The 27,752-nt window shown below is 40.0% G+C and overlaps 1 protein-coding gene across 5 annotated transcripts; it reads left to right on the top strand.

The window, feature by feature from the left end:
• rell2 (RELT like 2) lies at positions 1 to 27,752 on the top strand. 5 transcript variants are annotated; one of them, XM_072396278.1, is made up of 7 exons: positions 1 to 189; positions 971 to 1,043; positions 15,593 to 15,802; positions 18,957 to 19,019; positions 19,394 to 19,457; positions 20,090 to 20,266; positions 20,375 to 27,752. In XM_072396278.1, exons 3-7 carry the CDS (start codon positions 15,607 to 15,609, stop codon positions 22,209 to 22,211), a joined length of 2,337 nt encoding a protein of 778 aa, XP_072252379.1. In that variant the 5' UTR covers positions 1 to 189; positions 971 to 1,043; positions 15,593 to 15,606; the 3' UTR covers positions 22,212 to 27,752. The 5 variants fall into 5 exon arrangements, with proteins under 5 accessions (XP_072252379.1, XP_072252380.1, XP_072252381.1 ...); XM_072396281.1 differs by lacking the exons at positions 1 to 189; positions 971 to 1,043 and adding an exon at positions 11,447 to 11,629 and having other exon boundaries at positions 20,375 to 21,220; positions 21,275 to 27,752; XM_072396279.1 differs by lacking the exon at positions 971 to 1,043.

Genomic DNA, 27,752 nt, shown 5'->3' with positions numbered 1-27,752 from the left:
ACTCTGTCTGGATTCACAGGGGTTAAATTCAAACTTGCAGCAGGATCAGATTGGAGCACACAGATAGTTGCATTTAATCTTCCTGTCATTCTGCGCCCTTCAGCAGACGCACATCTCCGGCTGGAGGACACAGAGAGAAGGCTGCAGCCATGGGACAGCCTCGCAGCCGCTGGAACACCAGGACTGAAGGTGAGCATCCAAGTGGCTGTTAGTGGCTAATAGACGGTATCCTTATGTATTTAACCTTGACGATTATGGTTGACATGGACGGCTGATTGGTTGGTGCTGTGTGCCGGCATGAGGTTGATGGGATGGAGAGGTCCATCTATTGATGCAGCGAATCAGTGCAAAAATATGATGACAGAGACCGAAACGTCGTGTAGGCTATCATGAAGGAAAAGGGCAAACCAAACTCCTGTAATAAATGACCACGGTTAAGGGTTTCCGGTTGTGTCGCAATGAACACCCTTTCACACGGATACAGTGCAAGTCATTTTAAGAACGGGCTGACCTGCCTGTTAAATTCGGCTTCTTTTGATCCTCTACCGCCTGCTGATCTGGTAGGACGGACTCAGGACTCAGGAGGTGTTCCGTGCCCTCAGTCCTGCAGAAAAACACACCTCGGCCACCCTCAGTCTGCGTACTAAACACTGCATGAGTCATCGGTAACTAAAATAAATGGATACATTTTTAATTAAAGCGAGACATCACTTCATTTTGTCAAGAGGGTAAAAGATGTTTTGTTTTTCTTTCTTAAAACTTGTTTTGACATTAACAAAATAGATGTCAAATTAGAATAGAATTTCCAACTTTCCTACTGAGTCGTGTGTGATTCTGATACAAGCACAAAGCGAGCGATGTCCAGACCGTAAAGTCAGCTCCAGACTTCATGATGCCAGGATGAGAGCTGTGTGAAACGCGAGCTTTTAATCAACTTTGTATATGGTGGATTGTACTGTTTTCGTTGCAGATCAAATTCGCTTGTCCTAGAATGAAGATGCGGCTTTGCTTGAGGGAAAAAGTTCACGGCCTTCCCACAGGAAGTAAGGAAAATATTTATCAGATGGCCCTCATGTCAGCCCTGTTGATAAAATGCAGACTGAATTGTATGTCATGTACAGACGTATTCCCAATATGAATGAATGTAGGAATCTATATAAAAAAAATTGTTTATCTTACAGACCTTTACTGTGTGTGTGTGTGTGCGTGTGCGCGTGTGTGTCGAGGGGGGGCTAAGGCCCCCTAACAAATATCTAAAAAGTGCCAGCACTTTATTTGATGTACAACTCTTTATGTGTGTAGACTCTCTAATGTTGTGGTAGCAGAGCAGCATTTTATCTGAACTTGGGGGAATCCAGAAATCTTCTGTGTGTATGTCTGTGTTGTGCTTATGCTCACTAAATTTTAATCATTCAAAGATAGTGAAACCCTATATAGGCCAGGCTTTATTTTAGACTAAAGACTGGTACAAACTTAAAATAAACACTTGATCAACAAAAGCATTTCTGACTACCTTCTGTACTTACCAGAGTGTCCATGATGTGAGCCACATGGCAACCCAGATATCTGAGGCTGCTGAGGGCACAGGCTGACCATAAACTGGACAGTTGAAGACTGTCGATGGTAGCAATAGAAGGTGGTGTTAGAAGCATGAATCCTGCCTTGTCTGTGGTCCATGCTGGTGCTGTTGATTGAATGGTGTTTGGACAGCTTGATATTAATAATAATCATACTTTAATAACTGTTGATCACAGTGTGCATCTCTCCATTGTCACTTTTACTAACTTCTATTTGCTTCCATGATCATAATAATGTTTCATATCTCAAAGTAAAAGTCTTATAAGTTCAATGGACCTTAGAGGCTTCCCCAGTTAGTAAAACACTTTTGTGGTTTGATGGAACTGAAGACTGGCAGCATGAATGTACAGCCCGTAAATCCTCAGAAATGGGGAGATGCAGTCATGTCAACATGGAGCACAACAGTGTGGAAAATATACAACAAAGAGCTCTGGCTGTATTTAGAATGAAAGGAAGCTTGACAGATGAATTTAGCTATTTTACTTTATAAAACCACACTTAGAAGGACAACATCAAACATTGGCATGGTGAGCCAAATACTATAACACACAATTTTTCAGAGGTGAGATTAGATGGGTTATTTTCCCTTTATAACAAATAGTTAGACAAATTTATGGAGTCATTTATTACTATGTCATGAAAGAAAGACTGAAGATAATAAAACTAATGTGTGAGTGATGTATATCTCATAATTGTCATTGTGATATGGATAATTATATTGTATTCTTGTTCTATGCTAGAGGTTTAAATGTTATCTTGCTGGTGTTGTTCAACTTCTTAATTGTGAGAGTCTATGTTTTAAAGCTAGAAAGAGAGAAGTTATCATCACTTTATGCTCCAGATTAATACATGTAAGACGTTTATTAAAGACCGATGTAGACTATAAAAGAAGAAGGTAGAGAAGAAGGAAAATATTGAATGTGTTGTGCCATTGAATTTAACTGTTATTTTGGGAGTCTAAGAGCAATTCTAGTGTGTAGTAAATCAGCTCTTTCAGCTTCAGGGCTAACTGCCAGCTTCATTGTCCTTCAGAAGTTTCTATTTGCACCTTTTCTTGTTTGTATCTACCATGGAAAGGAAATGAGAATGAAATTCCCCATTATAGCAAAAATCTTCCTCTGTTTCAGGCAAATCAGATGTTTGTTTGATGATTACAGTAAAAGTCTGAAGCCTCTTCCATGACATGAAGCACTAGTAAGTAAATCTGCAGCAAACTCCCATGTTTCAGTTACATTTAAAATGCATGTAGACCAGGGATCACACACTACCTCCCTCCCTTTGTTCATCACAACAGTTTCCCTTTTTGCTCAGTCAAACATGAAAGGTGCATCTTCTTTTATTACAGTCCAATGAATCACTGAATTGGATTCATAGACTGTATTAAAAAAGACTGACATACTGTCACGCATCCCCTTTAAATTTTTCATTAGATTTTTATCTATGCTTTGAGTTCTCTTATTTGGATGCTGTCATCTGGAGTTTTTGGTGCCAGAACTAATGTGTCAAGTAAGGACCTCACTGAGGACGTTATCTATGTGCAGTAGTACTAAATACTATTCTTCAGCTGGCTCATTCAGGCTAGCTTCCATCCCTGCAGACCTTGCATATCAACATTTTACATCAGTCCCTACATCTTCTTTTTCCATGACAACTGTTGTAGGGTGAATATTTATTAATTTTTATATGAGTCATCTGTTTAAACTCTGTTACGGTTTTTACCTCTCCACTAGGTGTGCTGAAACTGAAAATTATGCCATTGTGGCTTGTCCATCCTATTTAATGGAGACACTCGCACATCAAAATGTGTCATAGTCAGGTCAGTTCACAGCACTGAACATAATACATGTTTTAAAAAGGTTAATTTGTTAATTTACAAGAGAAGTTGTTTTGATAAAAGTACTTTGAATGATGAAGTCTGAGGGAGTTTGAATTACTGCAATGAGAAACATCTAGCATGACGGACTATATGAAAGCACATTCATGTACTACAACAACAGACTGACACAACATGAAACACAGGCTAAATCAATGAGTGTTAGACGATGTGTTTAGGGCATTGTGTGGTGTGTAATATTTAAAAGCATGAATGAATGATGAAATAGAATTATCATCAAATTAATTCATAAACCCAAACAACATTCATACTTTGGAGAGGCAAGTTTTCCTACTGTGAAGTTGCGGTGAGACAGTTAGCCTTTGAACAGCAGTGGTGCTGAATTCATGAATGAGTTTATTTACAAAGTAGTGGTTTGAAAAAAATAATTTTGGACAAAAAAACAGACTTCACCCAGTATATTTAATGTCATGTTAACACATCCAAACTATACCTGTGATGCAAGGGCTGAGAGTCATACCACCTCACTACCTGCTTGCTCCACAATGCACAAAACATTATTTCCCCATGTTAACTGTAACTGGTCGTATGTTTATATTTGTGAGACTGCTGAAACACTGCTCTTGAAACAGCTCATACACCTTGGAAAGAAGGGATTCTCTTCAGGTCACAATGATGCTGAGTCATCTCATTGCCTCTCTCAGCTCTTTGTCTCTTTAAGCTGGAAGGTAGTGCTCTGTTTCAAATCCACATGATCAGTTTCCGGCTGTGTCTGCATCTTACATAGACTCTTCCATGTCCATGTTCATTAGTTGCTTCTAATGAAAAACTTATTTGAAACCAATGTAAGGGATTTATTTGGAGTATTGGAGATGCCTTGGACCTAGATTTTTGTGGAGGGCCCTGTGATAGACTTGTGACTTATCCAGGTGTACCCCATCTCTCACTCATTCGTAGCACCTGAAGCACCTGTCCCCACCTGAAACCGAATTGTTATGGTTTGTAAAACCAATTCAGTGCGGACTCTGAAGCAGACACCAATGGAGGCAGGAATAGGTAAAAATGATTTATTCTGAACTGTGAGAGGAGTGAGGTTAGCAGAGGGTTTGAGGACCAGGTACGGAGTATGAGTCTCTGAAGAAAAGGTTGATTGATTTCCAGTAATAGGTTCTGGTGAGTTTTCCAAGATTAATCCAAGCGATGTTGAGTGAAAGGAATTGTTTGTTTTACTGTCTTGTGTTTTTAGGGATATATTTAGGGGAGCCACTGGTTATCCAGTGCTGAAGCCATAGTAAGGTGGGCAAACAGGTAGATTTTTTTCATGTGAATAATCCACAGGTAAGTTTTCAGGAGAACTGGTTTGCATGAAGGAGAAGGAGAGGAACTCTAGAAGCAAACTGGAGAGCACAGGACAAGGAGGATTACTTCAAAGGGCATCAAGGAACAGCCTGAATACCACGCTGAGGAGACAGACAATCTGAGGGAGACGAGCTGCACCTGCTGATCTTTATGAACAGCCCCAGTAAGAAAGTTGACAAGATGCAGGTGCTGCAACATGAGAGCAGCAGCCCAGACTCCACCCAGAAGAAGGAACACACAATCCTGCCAAACCTAACCTACGGCTCAGGAAAAAATGCCCAAAAAACCGACAACCATGACAAGAACAGGGTTAAATGGGAATGGAAAATGGTTGGATGGATGTTTCTGGAGGGGTCTTGTGAGTTTAATAATCTAGTGTAAGCAGCTTACAGCCATTATAATTATTTTCAAGTGACAGAGAAAGTATTTGTGTCGGTATGACTGTTAGACAAAGAAAGCAGTCCACATATACCACTTTGTCAGACTGCAGAAAACTGCACAGTTATCTATTCCTTGTAAAGCTGTCACAATAACGATCATTTTAGGGTTAAGTTTTTAAAAAATGCAGTATCACTTTTTTGTGTATTGTGCCAAGAGTATTTCATTTGCTTTATTTATCAGGAAATCAGGAAAAATCATCTGGTCCTTGCCAGGGATCTGAACTATGAAAGGAGACAAGTGGCCAGGTAAGCTCAGGTTCCACTCTAAATTTTCAGTATCACAAAGCTAGTTCACTTCTTACCAGGATGTATCACCATGGCAAATAGTATGGTAAAACCTAATTTGCTCTGGAGCAAATTGGAATTTGGAATTTGCTCTGGAGCAAATTAGGTTTGAAGATATGTAATCAACACACGTAAGAGCAGGGATCTAGTTTCTTCAATATAAATGTAACAGGAATGTCCTTGGAAGAGAGACAGACTTTCTGGCCTGGTGTGTGCCGGGGTTCACTGCCGGTCAGAGATGGTGATTTCTCTCAGCAGTGTGTTGGAGAGCCTCCCTGGTGAGATCCAGATCTGGTGGGATCTTTGTAAGAGGGGCTGGATGGAGTAAACTTCCAAATCCTCCTCAACGGAGGGAAATGGTAAATGGACTTGTACTTGTATAGCGCTTTTCTAGTCTAACTGACCACTCAAAGCACTTCACTACATGCCACATTCACCCCACTCACACACATTCATACAGCACGTCTTAAGATTCTTAACTACGTGCTTTTTTTTTTTTTCTAATCATTCATACACACATTCATACCCCAGTGATACACTGGGAGGCAACGTGTGGTTCAGTGTCTTGCCCAAGGACGCCCACCGACCTTCCGATTGGTGGGCGACTGCTCTTCCTCCTGAGCTACAGCCGCTGGACAAAAAACCAGACTTTTTTGTGACAGAGAAACAATACAGCTGTATTGACGGTGAAATAAGGGCGGCTGGTAGTCCAGAGAGACCTCAAAAGGTGACAGTCCATTGGCAAAGGAAGTGAGTGAACTATGTGCATATTCAGTCCAGGGAAGCTGCTTACACCAGGAGGATGGGTTATCTGAGGTGACACAATGGAGGGTGTCTTCCAGCTCCTGATTGAGCCTCTCCATTTGTCCACTAGTTTTGGTATGATATCCGGAACTCAAACATAGCCTGGCACCCAGGGCTGAGCAGAAGGTCTTCCATACCTGAGAAATTAACTGAGACCCCCAGTCAGAGAGGATTTGTGAGGGGATACCGTGGAGTTTGAAAACATGTTCTAATAAGAGGTTAGCAGTTTCAGTGGCCCACTTCATAGATCTCGAGATCTATGAAGCTTTCCTTGGGATGGAGGCAGACCAGTCTAGTCCTCAATTTCCCAGGTAATGCTTACAATGTTGCAGGTAGGTGGCAAAATGTCCAGTCCGGAGGTTTCATTATCTGCAGAGAACTGTCAAGAGAGAGCATCGGGTTTAACATTGTGAGAACCAGGATGATAGGTAATTGAAAAGTTGAACCGAGCAAATGACCAGTGGGCCTGAGGGGAGTTCAGTCTTTTTGCATCCTGTAGGTAGGTTAGGATCTTGTGGTTGGTCCAAACCACAAACAGTTGTCTAGATCCCTCCAGCCAGTGCCTCCATTCTTTCAGAGGTAGTTTTACCGCCAGTAACTCACAATGACCCATGTCGTAGTTATGTTCTGCTGGAGACAGGCGATGGGAGTAGAAAAGCACAGGGATGGAGTTTCCCTTCCTTGGTTGAGCATTGGGAGAGGACCGCTCCCACTCCAAAGTCCGAAACATCAACTTCAACAATGAACTGTCTGTCTGAATGCGGTTGGACAAGTAGGGGGGCTGCGATGAATCTCTGCTTAAGTGAGGCTACCTGACTGTAGTTTCAGATAAACCAAGAATTGAAGTTGAATAGAACTCAAGAAACCTCTGATGTTGTGTGCGGGTGGTGGGTACTTGCCAGTCTGCAACAGTCCTTATCTTTTCTGAGTAAGTCTTCAACTGCTCACTCTCAAAGATATAGCTAAGAAACGTGACAGAGGGGATGTGGAATTCACATTTCTCTGCCTTAATACACAGTCGGTTCTCCAGCAGCCTTTGAAGAACTTGTTTGATGTGGAGTTTATGTTCCTCTAGAGATCTGGAAAAGATCAGGATATTGTCAAGATAGACAAAGACAAATAGGTTCAGGAAGTCTCTGAGAACATCATTGGCCAAGGCTTGGAGAACTTGGAGTGTTTGTGAGCCCAAATGGCATGACAAGCTATTCAAAATAACCCAGAGAAGTGTTAAATGTCATTTTCCACTCATCTCCTTCCCTGATCCTGACTAGGTGATTGACATTGCGTAGATTCAAATTAGAAAATATAGTAGACCCCTGGATGGGCTCAAAAGCAGATGAGATAAGCGGTAGTGGATGCTTTTTTGTTACAGTGATATGACTGAGTTAACGAAAATCAACGCAGTGTCTGAGGGTCTTATCCTTCTTATCAACAAAGAAAAAACAGCCCCAACTGGAGGAGGAAGGGCAAATGATCCCAGTGGTCAAGGACTCCTGAATATATTTCTCCATAGTCTGTATCTTGGGGCAAGAAAGATTGTAAAGTCTGCTGGTGGGTAGCAGTGCCCTGGGGAGGAGGTTTACAGAATAGTCAAACAGCCATACAGTTGATGATGTGAAAGGAAGAGTACTTTGTCCTTACTGAAGACCGTTTGGAGGTCATAATATTCACCAAGAACAGAGATCTGGGGGATTATGAAAGGGGCTTGAACTGGTAGATGGGATGGCTGACTTGAGACAGTGTAAAAGACATAAGAGACTCCAGCTCTCCACGCTCCTATCTGACCACTTCATGTGGGGATTATGCAACTATAGCCAGGGGAAACCCAAGATGAGAACTGTCTTCAGAGCTGTCTTTAGAGTGTCGCTGGGTGGAAGTAACCGGAGAGATAGTTGGTGGCGAGAGAAGTCCGTCACGAGCCAACCGGCATGGAACAAGCTGATGGGATTTGTAGTTTCTTTTTTGGCTTCTTTCGCACAGATGATTACCTATGTGAATGGAAATGAAAATCTCTTGAAGCCAACTGCTCTTTAATTAGATAATTTAAGGAGTTAAGGAAGACTCCTTGTAAGGCGTTAGTTGGCCAATCAGTCTCTCTTGCAAGAGTTCTGAATTCGATCACAAATTCGGCTACACTCTGCTTTCTCTGTCGCAGGTTTAGTAGCGTCTTAGCCGCATTTCTTTCTCTGAAGGGATGGTCAAAAGTTTGTTTAACTTCCTCTAGGAAGGAAGTAAAAGGGAATGAATCAATTAGATGGGATTTAAAGACGACGTAGACCACAGATAATGCTTTACCTCTTAAAAAGTCCCACAATGTATGACACTTTAGCTGAGTCACTTAGAAAGGAGCGAGGTGAACATGTTATTACCAGAGAACATTGCAATAGGAAACCCCCACAACCACCTATGTCGCCAAAATATGGACCATTGCAACACCTTGATTCTTTTCTTTTTCACACATTCTGTTGTACCGTTGCCTCACAGCGAGAGGGTTCCAGTTTCGATCCTTTCTGTGTGGAGTCTGCATGTTCTCCCCGTGTATGCGTGGGTTCTCTCCGGGTGTTCCGGCTTCCTCCCACCATCCAAAAACATGCATGTTAGGTTAATTAGTGTCTCTAAGTTGGACTTAGGAGTGAGTGTGAGTGTGCATGGTTGTTTGCCTCATTTGTCTCTTTGTGGCCCTGTGATGGACTGGCGACCTGTCCAGGGTGTACCCCGCCTCTCGCCCGATGACCGCTGGGATAGGCTTAAGCCCTCCCGCGACCCGACCGACAGATTAAGCGGGTATAGAAAATGGATGGATGGATGGACATTCTGTTGTAGATCTGCTGCTGTGTTTGGGATCATGTTAATGAACCAGTTTCAGCCAAGCTTCAGCTGCTGGGCAGATGGCCTCACATTTGACTCTAGAATACTTTGGTATCCAGAGGAGTTCATGGTGAACTCAATGACTGCAAGGTGCCCAGGTCCTGTGGCTGCAGAACCAGCCCAGATCATCAGCCACCGTGGGTGAACTTGCTGGAACATCCACTCTTGGGAAGATTGACAGCTGTCTTGAATGTTTTCTACTTGTGAATAATCTTTCTCATTGTAAAATGATGGACTCCAAATAGTTTGGAAATGGCTTTATAACCCTTCCCAGATTGTTGGGTAGCAACAATTGCTTCTCTAATATCATTGCTGATGCGGCTGCTACTTACCCTCTTAATTCCTTTAGAAGAACTAAGGGTGGATGATTACTTCAACTTATTGCTGCTAAAGGTGGTTCTACAAACTTTGGGATCACAAGGTGGCGTTTTTCACACACTGCTTCTGTGTTTAGATTTTTTGTTCAATTAATAATAAAATATAATTATATAATAATAATATATATTATATAATATAATTATTAATAATAATAACAGTGTAATATGTCATTGTTGTTGCATATTCCCATTGTTAAGACCTGGTAAGGAACAGATTATCTTTTTATTTTATCCTAATATGTAAAACATTAGAGATGAAAGAGAGTATATTTCTTTTTCACAAGAATGTATGAAAAATTGGCTGACCCTGACACTTTAGCAAGTGATGCTACAAAAAATATATTGAAGAGCACTTGTGAGGCCATGTTAGAAACACATACTGAAAAATCAAGACTGTAATGATAAATATTAAATGAACAATGAACATCAATTAAACTATGGGTCACTTGTTCTTTCTCTCGTGTTCCCTTTTTTTACCCTGGGGTATTGAGCCCAAAAATATTGAGTCTTATTTGATGGGGGCTGGAATATGGCTGGGACTGGAAGTGACAGTAAGGTTTTGGTGAATAAAGGGAATTCTACTCTTTGTTCAAGTATTGAGAGCAAACATCCTGGCAGTAACAGATATAATAATAAGTAATATATTTTATATACGATATAATCATCCATTAAAGATAATAAACTCATCAAAACTAAATCACTAAGATGGTTTGAATTGATAACAGTTGGTGTACACTGACAAAATACATGCAAAATTCAAATGTCTTGAGTGCAACAATTAGAAAATAAAGGTAGATCTAAAGTGATGACTGACTAAAATCTGCATCATGTTCATAACGCACATTCTGTTTCCACCCTGGATTGTACTCCTTCAGGGATACACAGACTGCATTAATTCACAAAATGCTTTATGGTGTAAGTCGTTGGCTGCATCTCAAGAAATAAATCAAACTGTCATCAATCAGGGTTAGCAGAGTGATACTTGTCCCCTCCACATGCCAATGTATTAGAACTCCACAGGTACCCCTCAGTGTAAGCCAACACCTTGTATTTCAGCTCTACTCTCACAGGTATGTGTGAGTGTGTGTAAGGGCAAGGCAACAACACAGTAATCCACTCAGGGTTTTAAAAGTGCTTCATCCATTTACAATGATTGGCCTAAAACCTTCTCATTTTAATATGATCTATGACAGAATACTTTGTAAGGGGAAAAAATGTGACAGAAGGAGAAATCTCAATTATATGTTCTTAATATCAAACAATAGCAGCAAGAAACTGCTATTGTAAGAAAATCAGCTTCCATATAAAATAAAACAGCTTCCATGGTGGTGTATCAAGTACCAGGTGATATGGGCAAGCTGTACAGTCTGTGCATGATTGGGCAGATCATTTGAATAATTCATCACTGTACAACTACATCAGTGGTGATTTACACTGTAAAATAAGGCTAAAAGTGAAGCTGTTTGGAAGATGTTGAGTGTTGCTTGCTGATAATATGGGCTATCACTGCTTATACACCCCTGACAACATTTCAGAGGAACCAAGTGTGTGTGTATGTGAGGGGCGTTATTAAATGCTGATAAGACAGCTGGAGGGCAACACTGATAAGCTCTAATATGTTGACCCGTCTACACTATGTGTAAGCATTTTTGCACTTTGTGTTTACATTTGTGAAGCGCAAATATATTTTCAGATATGTATTTCCACATATCCTTGTCTACAGTAGTGCAAGTCAAGCGAGAAATATGTGTAGTATACCTATTTAAAGGTCTACTAAAAATGTTTTCTTTGTTGAAAGGATAAACTTCCTCACTTAATTTTTTCTCTCTCTTCCCTCTCACACTGTCTGCTTGTTTCTATCTTTCCATAAAGATAGGGAGAAAAGGTGGGGCTAAGTGGAGCCCACACTAGAGGGACAAACACTGTCACTGTTTTAGTTCCTTAACCAGTGCACACATTTTTACATCTGCATTGACCAAATGTCATTGGATGTTGAGCTGTGTTTTATTGGCAGGCTTTATAGTGACCATACACTTTAACGTGTGGATGTGTGGATATGTACACTGTTGACAAGCAGGAAACTGGTAAGATTTATTTTGCTTATGTACATGTGTAGATGATACAATTGATTTGGCAAATTATAAAAAATTATACGTTTCTTTGAAGCAATAAAGATGTAATGGGGTGTACAGTCATATCAATACATTCTAGTAATCTTTCCTAAAGGTTTTTATTGTAAACAAATGAAAGATTAAAGTTTAAGTTGAGCTTATAAGCAACTCAGATGTCTGGAGGAGACACTTTTTTTCTTAATTTCACTTTAACTTTTCATTTGAAAGTTCCAATCTACATAATACGAATCATTGTTACTGTCTTTTACAAGGTATGCTTCATAGATAATAAAGGTAGTATTCCTACATGACTGTAATATTGCATTATTATTTAATAGAAATAACAATAATAATCATAAAAGTACAAGCTTATGGTTATTAGATCATTAATATGTCATAGTAGCTGTTGAAAATTTATGTTCCAACTATTTGTTTGTGTAAACTTTTTAAGTGAGATTCTGATCTTCTGAGATCAAGTTAACCCCAAAGCCTGTATGTTTTTTCTCACTTTGCTCAGTCTCAGAAATTTTTTTACACAAAACTTTGTATTAGGGCTTGTATAGATTAAATCTGTATATTTTTGTTGCCATCCAGGAACACTTTCAAAGTGATGTATTTCAACATGACATGTGGTTCGTGTGTCCAACAATTTCTGTGTATTTAGCTGAGGGGTGGGACTCCAGTCATAGATGAAAAGGTTGTGTTCTGACAGCGTCACTTTTATTGTAAGCCCTCATGTTTTCCTACCTTTAAGTGTCATGTTTTAAACATCTTCATTTGACCAAGTAGCTTGTAATGTGTAAAACAATGACAAAACAACAAATGAAAGTTCTAGAATGGGATTCAATCTTGAGTCTGCTTATCAGGTGTGTCATCCTCCAACCCTCCTGGCCTCCAAATCCAGACTTTTTCTCTCATTTAATGTGAATCAACATTTCACAAAATGCTGTGACATTGTTTTATTTTGTGTTATTTTCGAGCCAAACATAAAAAAACTGTGAAAATTATGTCTGTGGAGAGGGACCAATGGATTCAATTCAGGTGTCTGTCATGTTTGGCTTTGAGACTAGTTTTGTTTTTTTTTACGCTGACATGCCTCTTGCTGAAATTGATATGACAGTTGTTACTTTAATAGCAACAATAGCTGGTCATTTCATTCTTTTTAGGGGTCTGCTTTGTTCCACTACTTCTTATCTTTAACTTTTATTTGTTAACCAAAAACCATAAGATATGCACACATGATACTTCATGACATGTCTTAAATATATCCACTACACAGCCCCCAAAATTGAGAAACTACCCCAGTGACAATCATCAAGTTTACACTTTCACAATTATCTTCAAAATGGCTTGACTTTTTGGTAGTAAAAGTCTTTTATTGTTTTGTCTCTGAACTCATTTACATCTTTTCCAATTTGTCTCCTGCTTGAAAGATACACTATAGTGCCAAAAGTATTCACTCACCCATCCAAATAATTAAATTCAGGTGTTTCCATCACTTCCATGGCCACAGGTGTATAAATTTAAGCACCTAGGCATGCAGACTGCTTCTACAAACATCTGTGAAAGAATGGGTCACTCTCAGGAGCTCAGTGAATTCCACCGTGGTACCGTGATAAGATGCCACCTGTGCAACAAGTCCAGCCATGAAATTTCCTCGCAACTAAATATTCCACAGTCAGCTGTTAGTGGTATTATTACAAAGTGGAAGCAATTGGGAATGACAGAATTAATCGCTACAGACCTCCAAACAGAACAGTGCGTAGAGAGCTTCATGGAATGGATTTATATGGCAGAACTGCTGCATCCAAGCCATACATCACCAAGTGCAATGCAAAGTTTTCTCTGGACAAATCATGCTTCTCCATCTGGAAATCCGAGTCTGGGTTTGGCGGTTGCCAGGACAACCGTACTTGTCTGACTGTGTTGTACCAAGTGTAAAGTTTGGTGGAGGGGGGGTTATGGTGTGGGGTTGTTTTTCAGGAGCTGGGCTTGGCCCCTTAGTTCCAGTAAAAGGAACTCTGAATGCTTCAGCATACCAAGAGATTTTGGACAATTTCATGCTCCCAACTTTGTGGAAACAGTTTGGGGATGGTGCACAAAGCAAGGTCCATAAAGACATGGATGAGCCAGTTTGGTGTGGAAGAACTTGACTGGCCTGCACAAAGTCCTGACCTCAACCCGATAAAACACTTGTGCTCACTTAGCACAAGTACTAAACCACATTCCATTTTACCTCTCGGGAGGTGACACAAATGCAAAAAGTTTCTATTTTGTAATTGCTGCACTGATTTGCTTGAAATTTGTTATCTGTGATCCAGGCTCGTGACCCATTCCATAAAACTTGATGGTGATGAATTAAAGTGGATGTGGCATATTCGAAATTTAAAAAAAAAAAAAAAAAACATATTTTGCCATTTTGTCAGAACCCCTGTTGTCACTTATCAATACAGAGAGTAGCTTTTAGCGTCAGATTTCAACAAGCCAGGCAAACATAGTTAAATAGTTAAACACTATATTTCAACACCATAATCTGATGCTCTGTCACGGAGGGAACTCTTGGAGATTACTCGGACACAGAGTAAAAGCCAGAGTAAAAGCAGAGGAAAAGCCTCTGACTGCACAAATTTTGGGACGGACAAAACTATGACTTGACTCGAAAATAGGAATAAGGCGGGTGTGCAAGACGAACGGACATGACACACTGGCACAGGACAAGGGGAGACGCAGACTATAAGTAGACATGAGGGCAGTGGGGGAAAAGGTGGACACAATCAGGAATCAGGGAAAACAATCAAACTGGTGACACATGAGGAAGGGCAAGGAACCTGAAATGAGAGGAGAGTTACTTTTCAAAATAAAACAGGAAGTCACAAAACAAACATGGAGACAGGACAAAACCCAACTTGACATACAGGTGTGACTATAAGGAAAGTATGACAAAACTAGTGACATAACCAGAAACAGAAACAGACGTGACATGCTCTATATGGTGGCCACAGTCTCCTCCTATGTATGTACATATAGAATCTGTAAATGGTAATTTGTGAGTAAGAACCTTATCATAAATGATTTGTGATTTTTTTTCAGGATTTAATTTCCAAATGTTTTGACAGTTTTAAATTTAAATATTGAAAACTTTCCCAGTTTTTCTCAGCTAACCTCCTTAGCCTGTGCAAGTGTGGATGTCTACATTGTAGTTCAGTAAATACCAACAGAATAGTCTTTGATAACACATAATACAGCTTTTTATTTATGTGGTATAGTTTCTATTTCACACTGACAGCAGATTATTGCAGATCTGATCAAAGCCTGATCATTGCTGCTTGTGAATCTATATATATCCTTCTTTCCTGTGTACTCAGAGTTGGAAATGAGAATGTGTTGAAGGCATGAAACCGTCACAGCCTTTCTGCCCAGAGAACCATTAGATGGACTGATAATTCAGTCTGTATAGATTTGATCTGGTTAGAAATTCAATTCAGTTTTATTTATATAGCACCAAATCACAACAAATGTCATCTCAATGCACTTCAGTGATACAGCCCAATTCATTATAATCATAATCCAATCAAATCCAAATTAAAAAAACACTGTGTTGTGCATGATATTGGCAGCACTGTGTACGTGTCATTCTCAATCATACAACATAGTGTTAAATGGCATTTTAACAAATAAAACATATAATATGACATCATGTTCCTTCCTTTTATTTTAATCTAATGTCCTACTCCATTCTCTTTTAATAGTGACATGGGTTTCTTTATGTCAGCTTTATTTAAATAGCCCTATCATCACTATGTCGTGGCCTTTTCACAAAGTGCCAAGGATAAATGACCTCAGTTCTCAAACATGAAATTCTGGACAAGGTAAAACCAAAAATGATAGAAATATAGTTTGGCAACATTAACAATCCAAATTCTGTCTTACTCTCAGGTTAAAGCCACATTATGACTGAATTAGAAGCGTCAGGGGTAGGGGAGCCTCCCCCGCCATACATGATCTTTCTGGTGGTTTTCTTATTCTTCCTGACTGGGCTGCTGGGCTTTCTTATCTGCAAACTGCTGAAAAAGAAGGGCTACCGCTGTCGAACCAGAGACATGGATGATGAAGAAGAGGAAGAGAAGCTTGGAGAAAATGCAGATGGTAGGTTGAGAAGAAAATCAATTCTGGAATCTTACTAGAATGGAAACTAAGAATTTAATTTACTAGTTTCAAGAAACACTATTTAGCATGTGAAGACAATTGTATAACAATACTCATGGACATCATATTAACTTCATATTGTCATCAGCTTTCTGAGATATTTATCCCAGTTTAAGCTGTTACAATATACAATATAGTTGTCAGAGCAACACTATATATAATTGTGATCTATGTTTGTTTTTTCTAATTAATGCTAAGTAAACTGAGATTGTTTTTCACTTTTGACTTGTTGACTACCAAGCCACATTCATCTACTCACACACACATTAAAATATAGTTATTTTATGAGGCACATATAAAACAATCACAGTTCATCATAGTGCTGCATAGAACAGAACACAAATAACAAAAAATGAAAACAAGCAGACAGATTGAAAGCTTTTAAAAGCTTCCTTAAAGTAAGAAATTAAATAATAAAAATGCTTAAGAGTAATGGCAATACCAAGATTGTTGAATTCAGTTAAAGGCCAAGGAGAACAACAATGTCTTCAGCTGTGTTTTAAAGCTGTCAATAGAATTCCCATTTAACTGACAGCAGAAGGCTGTTCCACTCCGCTCAATTTCCCTTATTAACTAACCTCAACTAGGGAACACCTAAAGACAGCTTCTTAGATGACCTAAGAGGTCTGGAGTTAGAGTAAGGGCAGAGGAGTTCTGGAGTATATTCAGGTGCCAACGCATGTAAGGCTTTAAAATAGCCTGTATTTAATCTGGAGCCAGTGAAGCAAGACAAGAACAGGGGTGGTACTTTTTTTATACCAGTTGGGAAATTCTGAACCAGCTGCAGACTTTCTCAAAGAGACTGACTGATGTCCAGGTACAAGCAGTTTTAATAATCCAGCTTTGAGCTTTAAGAAAGCTCAGCAACTTTGCTCATTTGGAAAAAAAAAAACACTTTTTACCACTGAATATATCTGGGGAGAACAGATATTATCTATATCCAACATTTTACCTCCTGAAGCCAATTTTGGATAGAAGTGACATTTGTGGAGTGCTCAGGATTTAAGGGCAGGTAGATTTGTGTAGTATCAGCATAGCAATAGAATGAGATGTTGTATTTGTGGGGAAAGTAGCCTAAGGGAAACATAAACTGTGTGAAAAAGATTGGTCCCAAAATAGATCCTTGAGGAACTCCACTAATGACTGGAGCTGGTGAGGCGGATTGATTTATCGTAACAGTCCTAAATAAGAAGTAAACCAGTTCCCAAGAACACTTCAACATGTAGAGAGGGACCTATCCCATTGGTCATCGGGCGAGAGGAAAGGTTACACCTTGGACAGGTTCACACAGAGACACTCCTAAGGACAATTTTAGAGACACCAACACCTAACGTATGTTTTTGGACATGTAGCTGGAGAAAACCTACACAGGGAGAACATGTAAACTCTACGCAGAAAGGCCCCAGCCAGAGGAAAAAAAAAAAAAAAAAAAAAAGGAAAAAAAAAAAAGAGAAAAAAAAAGGAAAAAAAAAAAAAAAAAGAAAGGCCCCAGCCAGGAGTTTAACCTAGAACCCTCTTGCTGTGAGGTGATGGTGCTAACCACCACACCACCGTGCAGCCCTCTGCTTAACCAGTTCCGGCAGAAAATATTTCAGGCTTTTTAGCTACAAAAACTTTCACTCTGTTCACAAATTGCTGTTTGATTCTGGGTAGATGGTGCACAGCGGCAACATCAAAGCTTTTAAGTTAAAAACAGCAGCCTTCTACTGAAATATTCAAAATAATACAAGAATAATATGTCTCCTTAGAAAATCAAAGCAATGAGAATTAGATAGAAGAATATTACTGTATTAATCCTGGGAGGGAAAATATGTTCTTACATTTTAACAAATGACTAATGCCTTGAATAAAAATAAATAGATTAATAAATAATAAGAATATGAATGCATAATCACTATTAACGGTTATTGTGTAAGGCTATTGCTTCCCTAATGTTCTGTGTTGCAGCAGAACTGAAGAAGCCTCTGACTGAACACACTGTTGTTTCAAGAGTTTATGATGTAGAGGATGGTCAGTGTAGTTCAGTGTTAACCAACTTGTGCAGCATTCTTCTTTTGACAATCAGCTCCAAGGGCTCCAGAAAATGGACTGGCACAGAGCTAGCCTTTTTTTATCAGTTTGTTCAGTTTCTTTGAGTCTCTGTTGCAAAGCAGACTGCACTCTCCACAACAGACGGTATGCAACATCATATACAACATAAACTATCAGGTATCTGTAGACTTACACCCCACAGTTGTGGAGTTAACTGAGTATTTTTGGAGATGACAGGGCACTGTAATGGTCCTGTGCCTACCTAAAAGGCTAAATGAAAAATTCTGTTCAGAAAGGTAAAACTTTAGAGTCAAGTAACAATTCAGTGTGTCACAAAGTAAAAAAAAAAAGTATGCCTACTTACAGTATGCCTTTTTTACAATAAGAATATTTGTCAGTGCAGCTTTAAAATAACGGGTAAAGTGAATAATCTAGTATCAGCTTTACGTCACAACACAGGATCAACTGAATTAGTTTACAGATGTGGTGACATGCCACAAAGAGAGCAGCTTTGGAATCTGTTTTTTTCGTCTTTCTTCACCTTCTTTTTCTTTCCTTCCCACTCTGTTTTTCATCCACAACACTTCCCCAGAAATACACAAACACTCACTAGAATATGTGGTCATCTTTGAAGTGTACATTACAAGCACTCACATGCCAAAACTTACTCAAACATACACTCACTTTGATACATAGAACTGTCTATGAGATAGTAATGGCTTCACATACATGTAAACACGCACATAGACACATGCATAAAAGAATAATATGCAGGACAATATAGGATGGGTTAATCTGAAATGCACAATGACCACTTAGAAAATCCCACAAATTACCTTTTCAAGTTATTTCTTGTTATCAGCTTAAACTATGTAATTTAAGATTGCAACAGCAAGATGTATTTAAAGACATTACTATCCTGTACGCTGATGTCACAGTCAACAGTTTTCACTCCAGCTATTTTCAACCAAAGATAGACAGCAATGGAACTGTGGATGTACAAAGCAGTATCTAAAAGCTGTATGTTTAATTTGTTTGTGTGCTTTGATTTTCTGTGTTTCAGATGAGAATGAGGACAACCAGGATACAGTGGAGCAGATCCTCAAGTGCATCATAGAAAATGAAGGTAACAAGTATCAAAATAATCTTAAACAGTTGTTTGAATTTGATTCTGGGAAACCTGAATTTGATTTGGTTTAATTTAAAGCTGTAACAAGCTTAATTAATTCAAATCATATTTATGTTTGATAAGTTATTATTTGCTGTTCTCTGTATTGTTGTGACAGTGATACATCTGGTTGAAATATTTCTTAGTGAAAGCTGTTGTTGTCATATTCAACTATCTTTGATTTGACCATTTTCATGCCACAGATACATAGATACCACATGCAGTAGAAGGTCTACATATGTCATCCTTTTGTTGTTATTTGAGGCAATGTGTCAAAAAGTTCATTTAACAGTAACTATAACTCAAATTTGGATTTCTCTCGACACTTCTAGCCAATATGGAAGCCTTCAATGAGATGTTGGGAAACCACAATCTCTGTGTGCGCCATGATCACAGGTAAGATTATTCAGACAAGCCCATGTAACAAATTCAGTCACCTTTGCCTGTATGTTAATGTCACAAAGAAACACAATCTGCTCTTGATTTGTGACTGAGATCTTTAAGAATATACAATTTGTTGTAAAAATGACCTGCTACATCACCAAAACCATTCCTATATATGACCATACATTATATTCAGTGTAATAGTCTTTGAAATTAAATCAAACAATTCTGTAAACATTGATGCATTGTGTACTTTTTTATAAACACTGGCACATTTCAAGGTGTGGAATACATAAAGATATAAGTTCAGTCAGTCCTTGTAATCAGTGGGTTGGTAAAAGCTGGGAAATAGACAGGTATTAAGACTTGAGAGGCCAGATGAGTGGGTCAGTTTTGAATTCCTACCAAAGTGGTCTTAAGAGGAGCAAAACATGAAATTGGTGTCTGGGAATGCATTGGAATATTGCAACATAAATTACAGAGGTCTTCAGATGTTTGTTCCTTGGCAGATTGGAACTCTTAGGACTGCATCCAATAACTAAAATGCATATATGTTAGGTGTGTTTATGATGTTTTGCTAAACTGTATAAAAGCAGTTTAACAATTGAACATAATCTAAAAAACTTGTTGATATTGATGTCCAGGTTGCGTAAGGAGTCCATTGGTGGTGTTCCTCCACATCTCCATACAGTCCACTCAGGCACTGACCACAACTCCTGCCACCTCTGTGCCCAGGTTCGATCTAAAAAGGGTCGCAGTCATAGCAGAACGCCTCGCTTCAAGCAACGTCCTGGGGAGCAGACGGTCTTTTCTGTTGGAAGGTAAAAGCTCAAAAATTATCCATTTTGTAAAATACAGTATAGATTGGCAATGTCAGCAAATGAAAGGGAAAGATCAAATGCCATTTCAGTGTATCACTATCCCTTCAGATTCCGGGTAACACATACTGATAAGAAGCTGCATGGAGGTTCTAATGCATTGGCTGTCTCAGGGGACCAGCTGGACCAGTCCCAGGACAGCGAGGAAAGGAAAGAGGGTGGGTATAATCTGAGAAGCCTGTTTAAGGAAGCCCGACCCCCTTCAGAAAATACTAATGGAGTAGCTGCAAATGTGGGGAACCGAAAGAAGAGTATGACTATATTTGGGCTGAGGCGAGGCAGTGACCCTATTGGACTGAAAGTAAAAGAGGGGACAGTGAGTGAGACTGGAGGGATACAATTTGCTACTCAGCAGCCACCTCTTGTGCTGGAGGATCCTCTACAGGTGGAGAACATTGAAACTGATCCTGAACATTATACAAAACCCAGTTCCAAGCCTAAAACTGAGGCTGCTAAAGCCTCATATTCTGTCAATTTGCCATCTGTCCAAAGTAAGAAACAGGCTCACAACTCCAGCCCAGGCCCTCTAGAAGATTTTAAACTTTGGCCAAGACCTGAACCTCATACACAAATTATGCCCAAGTCTTCCAATGGGAGCGCAGCAGCTACTGCCCCCATTTCGCTTTCGGTTTCATCTGAGAGAACATTAAATGTTGATAAGATAAGAATGACTGAAGAGGCTTACAATCCAGGACCATTACAGACCTCAACACCCATCGCCCCCGAGATGGCATCCATCTCAGGTTTCATTCCTGGCATACCTCCTGGTCAGTCTGAGCCCTATTCTCTCAAAGGCTTTTCAGTTGCCCAAACTCCCCCTGACCCAAGCTCCAGCCCAGATCTGGAGCCAGCTATTGGTGCTGGCATAACTTTAAAAAGTTTAGGTTTGTCCCCTCCGTCTTCCTATCCAAGCAAGACTCTATCTTCAGTATCCTCATTAAAATCTCCTAGCTTCGCCCTTGCAGAGTCACTAAGCGCCCAAAGTAGCTCAAGAAACATGCCATTAAAGGCAGCAAAACTTTCCTTCTCCCCCAAACATATATCTAGCCCAAAACTCCTTCCAGACCAAGAAAAGTCCAACCCACCAACTAATATATCTTCATCCTTAGGACAAATTGCTGGCCCATTACAAGCCCAATCTCCTTCAATTGCTGTAGCTGCTAGCCCAATAGTTGACACCATTTTATTTTCAACACAAAGCCCCTCTTCTACATCAGCTGACCCAAACCCGTCATTCCCAAGTTCACCCTGTCCTATCACGAAGTTATCTATAACGGAACCAGTTTTAGGAGACACAATCCCAAAGACTGAAGAAAAGAAAGAAAAAGCGAGAGCTGGAATTTTAAAAACAGCTAAACAGTCAGTAGTCGCAACAGAAGAATCCAGAAGTTCTAGCTTTTCTTCTCCCTCTGGTCAGCTTTTTAAAGACAGCCCGAGCAGTTTATCACCGTCAAGCACATCATCCCCATCCTCACCTCAAAGGAGCAGGATAACTAGTGTGACCATTATTAAAGCCAGCCCTGACAGCAAGAGAGAGTTCTCTGTTGTCGCTATAGAAGAGAAAGAAGAATCATCTTCTTCAATGAAAGGTCAGAGAGGAGAGACTTCTGAGCATGTATTTAGATTAGGAAAAGAGGAAAAGAGTCCAGCTGTCTGTGAACAAAAAGGTGTTTCTGTTTTCAGTGCTGGACAGTCAGAGAGTCAGAGCATGGAAACCTCAGGCATAGAGATTAGCCCAACACTGAGTCAAGAGAGGGATGTCATGATGGAGATGGAGGAGATTAAAGATTGCAGAGTGGCACAAGTGGATAGAACAGAGAGGTTAGAAGAGGACAGCAAGAGGATTATGCACACTCAGCCTAAACAGAACCAAGAGGTGAAGTCTTAAGATGATTCTTTGATGAAAAAGAAAGAAGTGACACCACTCAGTGAACTATAAGAAAAGACAAGTTACAAAACTAATGACCTATGATAATTAGGATTACGCTTGTAATAATTAAACTACAGCACTAAAGATGTTGCGAAGAGACTGGATCGGTTGATTGACAGAACAGCCGATTGTAGAAACATTTTTTATTCTAAACTTTTTTTTCCTAATTACTATGTGATTACTATATAATATTATAATATATTACAATAAACTATTTGAAAATTCTGAATTATTTTAACTCTGAGCAGTCCCTGACTTTGCTGCTAACACCACTGAGGTTTTCAACTGTTATGATGTTTGGGTATGTATGCATGAAAACATTTGCTCAGACAGTGATATTCCCCTCAAGATGAATCATAACACATATTAAAGAAAGACTTTTCAACTGCAGTAGTGCTTAATAGTTTGTGACATTTCCTCTAGATTTGTGCATGAAAATAATCTACAGGATCAGCAAATATTAAAGAGAAGTTGCTAAACAGAGGCATTAAGAATAGTAGACTTTGTCATTTTTTTATTTGGATATATGATCATTTATACATATCTTTGAGAGGAAAATGTATTTGAAGCTTTGCTTTCAATATCATTTTGAGGGTATGACTCACTTGTGCAGCTATAGCAGCAACTAAATCCTTTGTCTAACTGTTGTCATGTCCTGTGCATCGGCCTTCTTTATAAAACAGCTGCAACTGGGATGTTTATAAAGTTTTTCACATGAGCTGTTTGTAAACAAATTGATTAAATATGATTTAGTTGAGTCAAAATCTTTACAGATGGTTATGCAACCTTTTCCAGCGTGTTGAGTTTCAGCAACTCTTTGCTTGAGAAACCTGCTTAGTTCCTGCTATGATACACTTCTGCAAACATGATGTGGAGATCAGACTCAGATAAGTTTTTCTAAGCTTCTTTGCCAAAATCAATATCTGTTGTTGTTGAGAAAGTGATCAAAACCTATCTGTGGGTGAAACCTGCTGCCTGGTAGCCTCGGTTGGGCCATCGCAAAGCAATCCGAGTATTCAGGGGCTGTGAACGGGCGGTCACTCCCCTCTCTGAAAACACTTGTTGGTTAACTCTCGGTGGGCGGTCTCAGCCTAGTGCAATTAGACAACACATGAACGGCTGTGTCCAATTGTGCGCACAACATAAAATAAGGGGTGATGCCTGAAGCGTCAGCCATTCTCGTGTGAAGACATTCTTGGGTAAAGACTTGCGTGTCTATCGAGCAAGGCCACTGAACAAGGCAAACCTGTCCTACTTGCCTCATCCATGTCGCTCTGGCCTCACCACCTGCTTTAAAATGTGCCTCAATCCCATTCCTGTTGTCTCCGGCTCGCATAGAAGGTGTCACACAACCAAACGCCACCGCAACCTTAACAACCTCCGCTCTCTGAAGCCCACTTCACTCTGTGACACGCCCTTGTCTGTGGGGTTGTGGAATTGCCAATCGGCGGTAAACAAAGCAGATTTCATTATGGCTTATGCCAACCACCTGTCTCTTGACATCCTGGCTCTCACTGAAACCTGGATTAAGCCTGAAAACACAGCTACCCCGGCTGCACTTTCGACCAACCACTCATTCTCCCACACCTCTCATACATCTGGGAGAGGTGGTGGAACAGGCATGCTCATTTCCAACAAATGAAAATACAACCAACCAATACGACCAACAGCTACCAACAGTTGAGCTACAACTGCTCAGCAGTCCTCCGACCCATAAAGCTGGCAAAGTGCTAGATTTCATTTTCACAAGAAACTGTGCCACAGAGGCCCTGTCTGTTACACCTCTGCATATTTCATTCAGTTCAGAGTGAATCTTCCGAGAAGACCATCTGCCTCTACCCCTATGGTTTCCTTCCGCCGCAATCTCTGCTGGACCCCGTTCCCAGTAATCTTTTCCAATCCATTGCTCCTACTGTAACTGCAGCAGTCACGCATGTGATTAATGCTTCACTGACATCGGGCACATTTCCTACCACATTCAAGCAAGCTCAGGTTACACCGCTGCTCAAGAAACCTTCCCTCCCTCCAACTCATGTGGAGAATTATCGCCCGTCCTCTCTCCTCCCGTTTCTGTCTAAAACCATTGAAAGGATGGTCGTTAAGCAGGTCACCGATTACCTCTCACACAACAACCTCCTTGACCCAAACCAATCTGGGTTTAAAAGTGGACACTCCACAGAAACGGCTCTGTTGGCTGAGACAGAAGCCTTAAAAGAAACCAGAGCGACAGCTAAGTCCTCTGTACTTATCCTGCTCGCCTTATCGGCTGCATTTGACACTGTCATCCTTTTGTCCATACTCTCTAGCATGGGCATTACAGGGAGAGCACACTCCTGGTTTGAATCATACCTCACTGGTCAGTCATTCAAAGTATCCTGGCTTGATCACACTTCTGCAGCGCACCACCTCACCACAGGAGTCCCCCAAGGTGCAGTACTGGGACTTCTTCTCTTTGCCATATACACCACCTCACTGGGACAGATCATCCGATCACATGGCTTCTCATACCAATGTTATGCTGATGATACCCAGCTCTATCTGTCATTCCCACCTGACGACCACACGGTCTCAGCACGAATCTCAGACTGTCTCTCTGACATATCAACATAGATGAAAGCCCATCTGCAGATGGTCCAGAACGCGGCAGTGCATCTGGTCTTCAATCAGCCTAAAAGAGCACACGTCACCTCTCTGTTCATTGAACTCCACTGGCTACCCTTAGCCGTCCGCATCAAATTCAAGTCACTGATGTTAACCTACAAAGTGCTTAATGGAACGGCTCCCATCTACTTGAATGCTCTTGCAAAGGTTTATGTCACAACTCGGTCCCTCCGTTGGTCCCATGATTGTCGTCTAGCAGCTCCTACACCACGCCTAAGACAATCCAAACTCTGTTCATGTGCCGTTCCACGATGGTGGAATGACCTACCGAGCGCTACCAGAACTGTCTATCTTCAAGAAACTCTTGAAAACCCAGCTCTTCAGAGAGCATCTCCTATCCTAGCACTTACCTTGTACTTCACTACCCACTCTATCTCTGCACTTTATCTTTCTGCACTTCCTTCTATGCCTGCACCCTATCTCTACTCTGTCACCTCTGACAGAGTCGGACTAGTGGGATCCTTCTACCGAGTTTATTGTTAGCTTTTTTTTATATAGCTTGTTATATCGTCATTTGTAAGTCACTTTGGAAAAGCATCTGCTAAATGCATAAACATAAACACACAAATGTTCACCTACTTTTGCCACTCACGGATATATAACATGGGATCATTTTCCCAAACAAATAAATGATCATATGTTGCATTTTCACAATAGTTGACAATATATATATATATAATATTGATTACTGCTAAACATTATTATTATTATTAACAATTATTATTACTGTCTGTCTGATTTTGACTGACTGAATGAGAGGTCAACAAACCTGATAAAATCTCTGCTTTTGCACACAACATCAATACTATCCCATGCCATTTGAGGAAAAAATCTGAATATATTGCTTTACAATATGGTCTACAAATCAGTAGTAATTATTCATTGTGATTCCCCCATGCTGCAGTTGTAATTTTATCAGATGAATAAAACCATAACCAATTTTCTTCAATTTGCCTGATGTTCTGTTGGGGATTTCCTGCATCTGCCGATATCAGAGAAGAAGAGAGCAGACTTCCCTCTCAAATTAAATGTACTGACATCAAAATATTGCTTAGGAGTCAGAGTTATGTCAGTCACCAGTTTGACCTACAACCTCAGAAAATAAGATTGAATGTTTGGTAGTGATAGGCTTCAGCCCCCTTGCGACCCAACAGTTGGATTAAGCGGGTATAGAAAATGGATGGATGATTGTGACGTTTGACTAGCTTCACAGTCAACTGGCTAATTGACTAGCTAAGCGCAAGCTGAGGACTGAGTTGCTTAAATGTGAATTGTTAACTGGAGCAGTGTTATCAATGTTTTGATTTGGAAAAACTAATTATCATTTATTGATGTTAAAGGCACAAATGGATGGCAGTCTCTTCTCAGATTTATTGATCTGTGTATTTGCAAATCAAGATTAACAGTAGAAACACACATTGAGAAAGAGTGGGCAGATGGACTATGTCAATAGTGTCGGTGTAGGAAGGGAGGACCCAGATGCAGAACTTCCAAAAAACGTAGATTTATTAACAAAATGCACACAAGGTAAGAACAAAAAGTGTGGCTGAGCCGGATATGAAAAATACTTAAACTGTGAATTAGAAAAACAAGACTATGGATAAATAACAAGACTAAACAAGACTATGACTAAACAAGACTATGATTAACAAGACTGTGGACTGTGAGGCAAAACCTGAACTGACGAAACATGGAATGAACATGCAAGGTAAGGTGAGGATTTTGCAGTGACTATGAGTGGACCTAGAAACTAAATACTGTGGGGAGGTGATTGGTGACAAGGTGCAGCTGTGGAACACAAACAGGTGACTTGAGTGAAACTAAGTGACAGGGGAAAAAACATGACGAGAAAGTAACCTGGAAACCTGAAAACATAACAAAGAACCTGAAAACGTGATAATCAAAACATAAAACATGACAGACTAATGAAAATGTGGACATCCATTTAGGAAATGTTTTTGTCCAAAATGTATTAACTTGGTGAAGTTCCATCAAGGGACTGCTGGGATAGGCTCCAGGCTCCACCCGCTACCCGATTAACGGACTGTCGGTATAGAAAATGGATGGATGGAAGTTCCATCAAGGTCTTTTGTACCTATGCTTTGCTTTTTAGCAAGGGCAGCATGTTGCATGGTAAAGAGCTTCTTAGTAGAAATTGCCATTTCACTCATACTGCCTTTGTTGCAACAGTTAACTTTGTGTGTGTGTGTGCAATTTTCATGTTGATGAAATTCATTTGAAAGTTTGCTTTGTTTATGTTAATGAATTTGGCATATGCTTTTATCCAAACTAGTTTATTTTTTTCTTTATTTCTAACATATACAGATTCTCAGTTGTCCACAACTCTCAGTATGTTTCTATGCATACTTAAGCTCCCCATGAAAAGTGGTGATATGCCCAATTGACCTTGCAGCTCTTGGACTTTTTTTGGTTTACCTTTCATGTCAAGGACCAATACAACTGACAAACAATTTAGCTGGCAGTACATTGTGACCACGTTGAGAGATGAGTTGGGCATGTTAACAGCTCTGTGCACTGTATACATACAGTTTGCATAACCTTTTTTCAACAAATGAGATTAACTGTTATTGAGTAGGGTTTTCCTCTATTGGTCCTGGCTTCTTTTGTTTCTTCTGGGTCAAAGCCTAGAATAGGAATTGTGGAGCTTGTGCTGAGTGCCATGGTCAGTTTGGGTCCAACCACATTCTGGATGTGTAAGTCCAACTTTGGATAATTCCTCTGCAAAATGTGGCATTAGTTCATGCAGACAGATGCAGCCAATAATTTCATTCAAAGAATATGTGAACGCTAGTGGTTGTAAGAGTAACTGCACACCAA

The sequence above is a fragment of the Leuresthes tenuis genome, unplaced genomic scaffold, assembly GCF_036924035.1.
Source record: "Leuresthes tenuis unplaced genomic scaffold, fLeuTen1.0.hap1 SCAF_11, whole genome shotgun sequence".
In the NCBI taxonomy this organism is placed as follows: domain Eukaryota; kingdom Metazoa; phylum Chordata; class Actinopteri; order Atheriniformes; family Atherinopsidae; genus Leuresthes; species Leuresthes tenuis.
This window is presented reverse-complemented; position numbering and strand designations above follow the sequence as displayed.

Coding starts and splice junctions, on each gene's coding strand:
- rell2 (XM_072396279.1), top strand. CDS start 15,607: ATGACTGAATTAGAAGCGTCAGGGGTAGGGGAGCCTCCCCCGCCATAC. Junction 15,803..18,956: donor GCTTGGAGAAAATGCAGATG/GTAGGTTGAGAA, acceptor TCTGTGTTTCAG/ATGAGAATGAGGACAACCAG. Junction 20,267..20,374: donor ACGGTCTTTTCTGTTGGAAG/GTAAAAGCTCAA, acceptor CTATCCCTTCAG/ATTCCGGGTAACACATACTG.